Source organism: Grammomys surdaster, unplaced genomic scaffold (genome assembly GCF_004785775.1).
Source record: "Grammomys surdaster isolate TR1022 unplaced genomic scaffold, NIH_TR_1.0 209, whole genome shotgun sequence".
Taxonomy (NCBI): domain Eukaryota; kingdom Metazoa; phylum Chordata; class Mammalia; order Rodentia; family Muridae; genus Grammomys; species Grammomys surdaster.
Genome location: NW_021604654.1, coordinates 150,039 through 160,696, shown reverse-complemented (window position 1 = coordinate 160,696; position 10,658 = coordinate 150,039). Strand labels below are relative to the sequence as shown.

Below are 10,658 nucleotides of genomic sequence, written 5' to 3'. Positions count from 1 at the left end.
CCATCTCACACTGGACCCATCTCACACTGGACCCATCTCACACTGGACCCATCTCACACTGGAGCCATCTCACACTGGACCCATCTCACACTGGAGCCATCTCACACTGGACCCATCTCACACTGGATCCATCTCACACTGGACCCATCTCACACTGGATCCATCTCACACTGGATCCCATCTTTTTTTTTTCCAGAATAGGCTGTTTTATTGGGTCCACACTGCTGGGCACACAGTCTCTGAACCCCATGTCACTGATGACCCTGAGGTTACCTGAGTGGGTGAGGGGAGTTTGGAGCTGTCTTGCATAGCTGGTGGAAGGGTGTGATATAGCACCGTCACTGTAGGAAATGATTGTGGTGATACAGAATTCCTGTGCCATCCCCCTGTCTGCTTAAGGGATGGATTCCAGGGCACTGGCAACCAAAGGCTGAATACACACTCATACATCCAAGTTTCTGTTAACTGGAAGTCATCCTACTGCTGCAGAGATGAAGATACATACACCACAACCCACTCAATGGAAGAAGGAATATTACTCAACCATGAAAAGGAAAAGGGCATTCTGACTCCTGCTCCAGGGTGGGTGATCCTGGACATGGGCTCAGAGATGCCACAGGATCACACCCAGGGGACCATGAGTCCTTAGACCCAAAGGGATAGGAGATGGGAGTGGGTGCTGAATGGGGACAGAGTTTTACTGCAGAGATGGAATGTTCTGGAGGTTGGTGCTGGGGTCAGCTGCCCAGTTGTAGGCCCGAGCTTCCTCCCATTGGGCACGTTTTTGTGTGTGTATGTGTACTTGTGCCTGTGGAGACTACCAGTGTCTTCAATGGCCCCCATCTTGATTCTTGAGAGACTCTGAACCTGTAGCTCATGGATGGGCCACGTTGGGTACCAGTAGGCTACAGGGTCTGCTTGCCCATCTGCCCTCAGTCCTGAGGCCTCAGGCCCACTCCAAAAGACAGGACTGAATTCAGGTCTTCCTGTTTGGGTGGCAAGCACCTACACACTCATGCTATCTCCCCAGGTAGCCTGCCCACCCCCCACCCCCAGAGATGGTGGTACCTGGGGATAGAGAATTGCTGGTCAACATCCTGTAGCTGGGCCAGGGACCAGCCTTCCTTGTCAGTAAGGAGCTGGCAAGGACTCCCACTCTGTAGGTGAGCAATCCAGGGGACCTAACATCTCATGGCCAAGGCACACTGGTTGACCAGGTGATGCTTGCACGATGCCAGAGGTGCCTTAGCTTGCTTGCTCTGAACACCCCCCTCAACACTTTTAATAATATTCCCAAAGGAGCCAGAGTTTAGGAACAAAGTTTTATTCCGATTTAAAACAGAATTCAAGAGAAAGATATGAAAAGGTGGCTTCAGCAAGACCCTCTGGGTTAAGCGGTCAGAGCCCCGGCCTGCTGCTTGCAGCCTGGCCTCCATGGCTGAGGCCTGTAGGAGCCTGGCACTGAGCCGGGTGCCTGAGCCTCCCCTCACACAGGAACATGCTTCACAAAGGACGAGGGTTAAAAACAGTGTTTTGAGTGTTCTCTTAAATAGGCTGACATTTGAAATCAGGACTGTGTAATATACAAGGGTTCCAGGAGCTGCTGCAGGCCAGGCCTGGGCTTCCTGGACTGGGTGCTGGATGGTGGTTGGCACTCCCAGTGCACCAAGGCGGACACAAAGAAACCAGCGTGTCCCCTGCAATCGGGCCATCCCTTGGTGAGAACCAGGTCAGAAGTAGGGAGGCTAGGGTCCCCATCCCGACCTGTGTGGCACAGCCCCAAGGGCCCCCCCAACACAGTTCCCCTGAGCAGAGCCCACCACCCAGCACTTGGGTGAGCCGGCTGCTGCCCCAGAGCTTTGGCTGTGGCTACTATGGCACAGCAAACTTGGCACACACTGCTCAAGAGAGACTAACACTGTGCCGGTTTGGGGTGGTCCAGCCTCAGACACCTGTATAGTCCCAACCTCTTCCCATTGTGCAGCACAGATGCCTGCTGTGGGGACCTGGGTCTTCCACAGGGAGTCTGTGGGCGGCCAGGATGACCTTACCATCCATACAGCTCTGTAGTGGGTAGGATGGCACAGATCAGATGGACCCTCAACTGGAGACAGGAGAGGAGCCTGGTGTGGGAATCCACGGGCTGGAGGCCGGGAATGTGGGTGACCATCATAGCCACCCATCAGACCCTAGGGCTCTGTCATGTCCACTGGTCCCTTGTTTCCTTCTGCCTGGGATGATTGGCATGTGTCTGAGTGGACACTCTTGGGCCTGGAGTCCAGCTTGGCAGGCAGGACAAAGGCATGTCTGGATATCCAAGCCCAGAACGCACGTGCAAAAGTAAAGAAATCTGACGGACAGACAGACAGACAAGACACTGTAGTGTATATGAGCAGCAGGGGGGGCTGCCTATGTCCTCTCTGGCCACAGCTCTCCCTCCTCCATGCTGGCCGTCTGGTTTAGGAAGCACCAGGCATGGTGCAGTGACTGTGGCCAGGGACCAGTGTGTGGGGCGAGGCCACTGCCCATGTCTGGGTACGACCTGAGAATTATCGGAAGAGGCCCCTGTGCACCCCGCTCTTGACTGGGTTGTGTGTGTGTTGCGGAGCCTTGCTGAGCCGCATAGACTTGGACAGTCCCTCCAGCTGCCCAACTCCATGCAGCCCCTCAGGGTCCCCAGGGCCTTCCCTAGCCAAGCCAGTGGGTCTTGGGGACTAATCTGCCCCGTCCCACTTCACCAAAGGCCAGGCCCTGCCTGCAGCAGGGGACGCAGGGGTTATGGTCACTAGAACCTGTAGTGTGTCACCTGCCTGCCAAGTCTGAATGGAGAACATTTCTCTTTTCTTCAAAAACAAAAATAAAACAAAAAAGATTAGGCACTTCCCAGGGTGGGTACAGGGGCCGCCCACCCCCACTTCTTGGAGTCTAGGGAGCAGATGGTACATGCCCTGAGGGCATACGGGATATCAATAACTTAGAAAAGGGACAGTCCATGGTCCCCAAGCCTCCAGCCTTCCTGGGGGAGGAGTGGAACTCAGGAGCATGGGCTCGAGCTGCAGTGGTCCTGATCTTAATACCCTTGTGGCTGTGGGGCTGTCTCTGGGGAGGGCACACTGCTGTTCATGTGTTTTTCTTTTTCTTTTTTTTTGTTTTTTGTTTTCTAGGAAAAAAAAAAAACAACTCAAGCCACATCGAGTCAAGGCCAAAAAGAGGCCACTCTGCCCTTGAGGACAGAGGAACAGGGACGGGGACAGGAAGTGATCGGGAAGAGAGATGTGCCCCAGCCCCCGTATGCCCAGGTCCCTCGGTTTGGGTGACCGGATGCGGAGGAAGCTGGCCCTGGTGGCAGCCATGCCGCGGTCACACCAGGTTGTACTCCTTCAGGTTCAGCTGCAAGATGGTGTCCTTCACGGCTGCAAACACGAACCGGATGTTCTCCGTGTCGGTGGCGCAGGTGAAGTGGGAGTAGATGATCTTGTCACTGTCGGGGTTCAGGTCCACAAACATCTTCAGAATAAACTCGCGTGCGGCCTGGGCGTCCCTCTGTGGCCCTGCAGGCAAGTGGATGAGCGGCTTGGTCAGAGGCCTCCAGGGTGCCCAGCGTGGCGGCAGCCAGACCTTGGGGTGACAGTGGGGACGCGGGGCAGTGCTCACCATCGAACTCGGGGAAGTAGTCCACCAAGTGAGAGTGCAGGATCTTGTCTTCCAGGAGGTCCTTCTTGTTGAGGAAGAGAATGACAGAGGAGTTCTGGAACCAGGGGTAGGTGATGATTGTGCGGAACAGAGCCTTGCTCTCCTCCATGCGGTTCTGCAGCAGACACACTGGGTGAGCGGCTTACCCATGCCCGGCCCCGCCAGCCCCCAAGTGTGTCCCCAGCCTCACCTCATTGTCCGACTCCACCAGGACCTGATCATACTCGCTTAGTGCCACCAAGAACATGATGGAAGTGACATTCTCGAAGCAATGGATCCACTTCCTGCGCTCTGACCTCTGCCCGCCCACATCCACCATCCTAGGGGGAGATCACGGGCCACTCAGCTCTAGATCCTGCCTATAACCGGTCCCCATCCCCAGGGGCCCAGGTGGCTGCAGGCCCAGGATGACCAGGCTGGTGTTTCTGTAAGTGCTCAAGTCCCTTGTACAGATGGCAGTGCTTGCCCAGAGCCTGGGTGGCCTTGCAGACTGGAGTTACCTCTCTACGGCTCAGAACCACACAGCAGCCACACAGGTCGGGCAGGGGCAGACATGTCCCCACCATGTGTGCGCCTGGCATCCAGTCAAGTACACGGACAGTGAAATCCTCTGCCTGTGGACTTTGCTAGTGGCATGAGGACCACAAGGCTGCCCACCTGGCCACACACTGCCAAGACTTGAGGTCACAGGCCATGTGGTCCTTGACTATGCCCCATGGGCCTCTGCCCTCACTTGAGTAGCTTCAGCAGCCAAGGAGAGACATCTGTCTGGGGGCTGAGGGCATGGACAATTGGGGAGCTGTGGTATCAGTGCTGAGAGAGCACCTCTGAGAGGCCACCCAGGGAAGTGAGGACATGGGGGTGTTGGGCGTTGTGTGCGCATATTCATGGCCCTCCTGGGGTCAGCATCATGGTGCCACCGGAAGCCTCACCAAAAAAATTAAGGAAAGAGGGAGCAAAAATGGCACAACACACCTGCAGGCCAAGGACCTGAGGGCAGCGGCCACCACTGGGAGGGGCCTGGGGCAACTGTCACCTGCTCTGTCCTGACCTCTTCATATGAGTCCTACTCTGACTGACCCTGGCCCTCCTGAGTCTGTGGGTGAGGGTTCTGAGTGGGAGCAAAGCACCCCCGTCCCAATGGTATCCCATGCATCTCTAGGTTCACAGGTCCCAGGGAGGGGCCCTGACAGGTTCCCCAACCAGAGACAACAAAGCCCCACTGTAAGCCCCGCCTCCCTGCTGCTACCGTCTGGCCACGGCCTGCACACCTCTCCCATCAGCTCCCTACGCTCTCACAGCGCTCTGACCACCGTCACCTGAAGATGATGTTCTCCAGGTCAAACGGGTACTCGATGATGCCGGTGGTGGGCACGCGTACCCGCAACACATCCTGCTGGGTCGGCAGGTAGCCTACTGTGGCAATGCGGTCCACGTCCGTCAAGTAGCTACAATGGAGAGTTGTCTGCTCAGGAGCCCACTGGGGCCAGTGGACACCTGGGACATGGCATAGAACTCACACCCGTGGACAGACAGGGACTTGGCGCTGGGGGGCTGGGGCCTGCCTGTGTGCTGGCTCCAGTGAGAGCACACTGTCCCCACTGGCCTGGAGTCACAAGTGTCCCAGATAGGTCACAAGAAGGGGTTCAGTGCTAAGGACAGCTGGAGAGTGGGGCCCACGACAGCCAGAGGCTCAGCATGGGGGACACCAAGTCAGGGTCACTAGTGACACAGGTGCCTTGCTGAGTCCTGAGTGCCCTGTCAGCTGGGACTCTCTGCAATGACTTCTCGACCACAGACGCCCCTAAGCTGTGACTGTCTCCTAGATGCTCTCAAGTCTCTGCTGTCCTGGTTGGCCCTCCAGGCAGGACTGGGCTCTTCCCCCAGCCATGCCTGGGACAGATGAGAAACCTGAGTCTCGCCCCCACTCTCTCAGCCTCTCCTTGGTCTGAGGCCAGCATGTAGGCCGTGAGTGGTCTGGGCAGGAGAGTAGAGTGCTGGCCCTGACTGGCCAGCCAGCCCTGTGGGTGGTGAGTCTGTGGACAGGCTCCTGGGCCTGGGTCATGGCCTCCCCACCCCCATCCACGTCTCTTGTGTAAGCCATGTGTGCTAGCCCCACTCACTACTTCGCCGAGTCAGAGAGCTGGAACTCTCGCCTGCGATCGTAACACTCCTGGACGCCAGGGTCACTCCACAGCGTCTTGATGGCATTCACATACTGGTGCTCGAAGGTTGTGACCTTCTCCACATCAACCTCCCGGATCAGAAGTGCATTGGCCTGAGGGAGGATGGGACCAGACCGTGAGCTCCTGGGGGGACCCCCACAGAGCCAGCAGGGCAGTGAGGGGAGGCAAGGCCTCTGGAAAGCAGCGATGCTGCGAGGCCTAGAGCCCAACACCCATTCTCCCCTGTGGGTGGGATGAGGGCCGGAGAGGTGAGCACAAACCTGCATTCCCTTTCTGTATTTTTCTGATTTTGAAACAAGGTCTTGTGTAGCCCAGGCTGACCTAAGGATGCAGCCCAGGCTGACCTTGAACTCACCCTGCAACACACACACTGGGAGTTACTAGTGCTGTAGACAGAAGCCAAGGCTTGAAGCATGCCAGGCAAGTGCTCCACCCACAGAACCCAGCCCGCCCTTGAACCTGCTCCTTGGAAGCCGAGAAAGGGGAGCTGCTGCACAGGGCACACATAAGCTGGGCTGCCTCCCTCTCCTGAAAGCACCAGGAGGTGGCCCTTCCACAGCCCCAGGTCAGAGGAACCAGTAAACGACACAACACCACTAACCAGCCCTGAGAGCCTGCCGTGGACCCCTCCTCTGTAGCCTTCCCAAGGCGGCCTCTATTCTGGGCTACCAGTAGACGTGGCTCCCAGCCTGATAAGGTCTGTGGCTCCACAGCACACACTGGGCTGCCTGGGCCTTGCCGAGCCCTGGAGGGGCAGTTCCCACACATCTGCCTGTCCTTAAGTGGGAAGAGCCCCACCTGTGACAGTGACTGCCCTTGGCCCTCATATAGTGAAGGAAGTTGGCAGAACCAGCCCCATCAGGCCTGTCTGTCTGTGGAACGGCAGAAGGCTGCTTCTAGCCGATGTGCTCCCACAGCCCCCGCCTGCCTCCCTGCACCAACAAGACCCAAGGTTCAAACAGCCCAGACTCATCAACAACTGTCAGGAGGCTGCAGAGACACCAGCCCAGGGCAAGCGAGAGCCAAGGTGCCCCCATGGATCCAAATCCAGGACCACAGGACTCCAACTTGACACAGGGACTCTACAGGTCCCCATGATCTGACACAAGTTTCTTAAGACAATGCCTGGCACTTGGGAGAAAGAGGCAGAGGGATGGCAAGACTGGATCTTCAAGACCCTGAGCAAGAAGCTACTAAGCAAGAATACCCTGTTTCTAAAGCAGAAGGGTTGGGGAACTGGCTCAGTGTGTGTTCAGGCTTAAGAGGACCAGGACCCTGAGCCTCATCATACATACACACATACACACATACACAATTCATACATACACACATACATATATATACACACACACACATACATATATACACACATACACAATTCATACACACATACATTCATACACACATACATTCATACACACATACATTCATACACACATACACACAAACTCACAGCCTGGTGAAAAAGTGAGGGAGAGGAAATGATAAGTTCAAAATACATGAAATTCTCAAAGAATAAATTATTTCAAAATACCACAACAACAACGACAGTGACGCTCAATGGGACAACCCACAGCCAGTGGACCCCCCCCCCCGGGCCCCCCCCCCGCAGTCCTCCCCGTGCTCCCGGTTTTTCTAGGCCCCGCCCTCTGGGGCAGGCCCCTCCCCGGCGGGCCTCACCTTGTTCTGCTCATACTTGTAGAGGATCTTGAGCGTCTCCATGGCGCGCACCATGGCCTGCATGGCCGTGAAGATGTTCTGGTACACCAGCTTGGTGAAGCCGCGCTTGTCCTCCTCCGAGTAGCCAGCGCCGTGGATGATGCGCATCTGCTTGATGAACGTGCTCTTCCCGCTCTCGCCGGTACCTGCAGACCGCGACCCGGACCAGTCACCACGCGCCCCAAGGTCCTGCCCACCGACTGCGGGCCGCTATACAGCCGTCACCCCCGAACGTTCTGAAAGCTCGCCCACCCAAGGGATCCGACTTGGCTCCCCGCTGAGAACGCGGGTGCTGCTCAGGACGCTGCCTGCGCCCCAGCTGCAGCACGCAGGCCCTGCGTCTCTGAACCCTTCCATGGCTGAAAGCCCAGTAGCCCCTCAGATGCCAGCAGCACCTGGGTTCTTGCCGCCAGTCTCTGTGCCAGACGTGACGGTCCCCTGAGGTCAGTTGCTAATTCCCACTGAACCCCCTGCAGCCAATGGGCAAGACCGACCACATATGCTCAGCACAGAGGGTGTTCACTTTGTCACCCTAACCCTGCTCTCTGCACGAACCCTGCCGTCACCTCCTACCCCCGAGGGAAATGCCCAAGGCTGCAGCAGAGAGGTTGTGGGGCTGTCGGCAGTGAGCCTGAGGTCATGCTTACAGCCACCTGCTGTGCATGTGGCTCTCCCGGGATCCCACCACCGAGACTGCAGAGTGGGCAGGCGCTCCCTAGCCCATGGCTCTGAAACTGTCTCTCTACAGGCCACACACACTGGTCCCAAATGTTGGGGACATAGGCTTCAGTTCTCTGTCAGTTCTTTGGATGCCTGCAGACATTATCAGCACTCAGGGGATTCCTCCAAATCTGAAAGGGTGTTATGTCGGCAATCCACAATACTCCCTAGCAGCCAGCCTGGTCTACACAGAGGTTCAGGCCAGCCAGGACTATACAGTGAGGCCCTGTCTTTTAAGAAAACAAAGGAAAAAAGAAAGGAATATTATCAAGTCTTTGGCATGTGTGGATGTGTGGTGCATCTGCATACTGCACACATTCCCATCTGTGTGCACAGCTGACGGCTGACGGCCCGGCAGGAGGGCCCAAGTCAGGAGCCCACACCCCACAAGAAACCTGAGAGATGAGGGTGGGTGCCCACCTGCAGCCTAGGGCTTGGGGTGCACGGGGCATCCCCAGCTGAAGGAGCAAGTCTGTGCTCAATGAAGGGGACGGCCGAGGGGACACTCAGTGCTACCCTCTGGCCTCCACGTAACATGCACACATGCACCTGGAGGGACACAAACACGGTAAATGCACACATGCCAAAAATAAAATATAAATACAAAAATAGGACTAGGGCTGTTGTTGACAGGCAGAATCCCCATTTAAAATCCCCCAGTGAGGGGCTGGGAGCTTGGCCATGGGTTGGAGCCCCGCCCAGAACCCCCTGCCCTCCGCAGGGCTCCTCTTGCAGAGGGCCTGGGTTAGGGATCACCCAAATCAAGCAGCTGTAATTCCAGCTCCAGAATATCTGTCACCCTCTTCTGGCCACGACAGGTACTGCACTCATGTGCACAGCCCAACACATACCAAATTTAAAGAGTAAAATAAAACTTGAAACTTACTAAACCCTCCGTGCTCGTGTGAGTCATGCCCACAGACACACGGATGCTGCACATCCTTCCTCAGTGTGCCCTCGCCTGCAGTCAGCAGGTCCCAGTGTTCTGGCCTTGGCCCACTGGGCTCAGCCAACCGCACTGCTGGGGGACGCCGCGTGCAGGGCAAGCAGTTGTCAAAAGACGGGGAGCCACGATGCAGGGTGCAGAAGGATGACTAGACCGACAGGCGCCACCACAAGAACCTGAGGCCAGGGGTTCAAGCTGCCGCTCAACACGCTAGGTCTGGCTACCCCGGGCTTCATGTCACCCTGTGGCATTGGCTACAACCACACAGCACGTGCCAGGGACAAGATGCAACTCAGATCAGACCCAGGCTGGGCCGTGCCACTGCGTGTGGCTTCATCAGTGGCCATGTCTCTGGAAGCCAAGTTTGGCACTGTTATGTCTGGTCAACCAGCACTGGGGGCTGGACACAGGCTCAGGACCCCATGCACCAGACCCCAGTCGTGCCTGGGACTCAGCATGATGTGCAGTGTCCATGGGCAGAGGCAGGACTGACGGTAAGGAGTCATAGGGGCTGGTGTCCTTCCTCCTGGCAGAGACAGAGCGAGCGAGCGAGCTCTCACCACAAATATCCCACTCCTCACCTGCTTAGGGTGGAGCACAGTTCACCTGTGGGCTGGCAACAGGCAGCTGAAGGAACCTGGGGTACCAACGGATCACAGAGCAATGGCTGAAGGACACCCGGCTACTGCCTTCCCTCTAAGGACGCTGGACACGGTGTCCCTAGGGGTCTGACCCCACTAACCCCTGTTCAGAGCTCTCAGTCCGCAGACACCGGCACTTCAATGCACATTCCACACAGGCCAGCACACTCCCTGTACCATGTCCTGGGCGGTCCTCAGGAGGACCATGCTGGCTGCCTTGACGCTGGAGTTCTGCAGCAGCCTCCTGCAGCTGCTCCTCTACCTACTCAGATCCACCTGAAGGTCAGAGGGAACCATGGAGGACAAGGCTGGAGCTAGCTGAGCACACAGGAAGCCCACGGCAGCACTAAGAGGGGCCATGCTGTGCTAGCACCAAGGAGATGACGAGACAGGGAGGCCCAAGGCCAGACCTAAGACAGGCCGCTCAGAGTTCCCCACCTAGAGCAGGAGAGCACAGAGGGGCGAAGCCTCCGCCCCAGAAGGAAGACAGGACCAGGAAGAAGACGCTGTAAAGGAGGGGCAGGCAGACCGGTGGATAAGCAGATGGTTGGAAGAAGGGATAAACAGATGTGTGTGAGGGGGCGGAAGAATGGGTGGGTGGACAGATGGATGGATGGATGAACGGGTGGATGGATGGATGGATGGGTGGATGGATGGATGGATGGGTGGATGGGTGGGTGGGTGGATGGATGGATGGGTGGATGGATGGACGGGTGGATGGATGGATGGGTGGATAGATGGATGGATGGATGG

The 10,658-nt window shown here is 57.0% G+C and overlaps 1 protein-coding gene across 1 annotated transcript in view; it reads right to left on the bottom strand.

Moving 5' to 3' along the window:
* Nucleotides 1-1,303: 1,303 nt before the first annotated feature.
* The window catches only part of LOC114624681 (guanine nucleotide-binding protein subunit alpha-11), a 15,881-nt gene continuing 6,526 nt past the window's right edge, over nt 1,304-10,658 (bottom strand). The window contains exons 2-7 of the mRNA XM_028771714.1: nt 7,560-7,744; nt 5,817-5,971; nt 5,013-5,141; nt 3,884-4,013; nt 3,655-3,808; nt 1,304-3,551 (exon numbers count right to left, since the gene is read on the bottom strand). Of these exons, the coding sequence (XP_028627547.1) occupies nt 3,361-3,551; nt 3,655-3,808; nt 3,884-4,013; nt 5,013-5,141; nt 5,817-5,971; nt 7,560-7,744 (944 nt within the window). The 3' untranslated portion in view covers nt 1,304-3,360. The remainder of the gene's footprint in view (nt 3,552-3,654; nt 3,809-3,883; nt 4,014-5,012; nt 5,142-5,816; nt 5,972-7,559; nt 7,745-10,658) is intronic.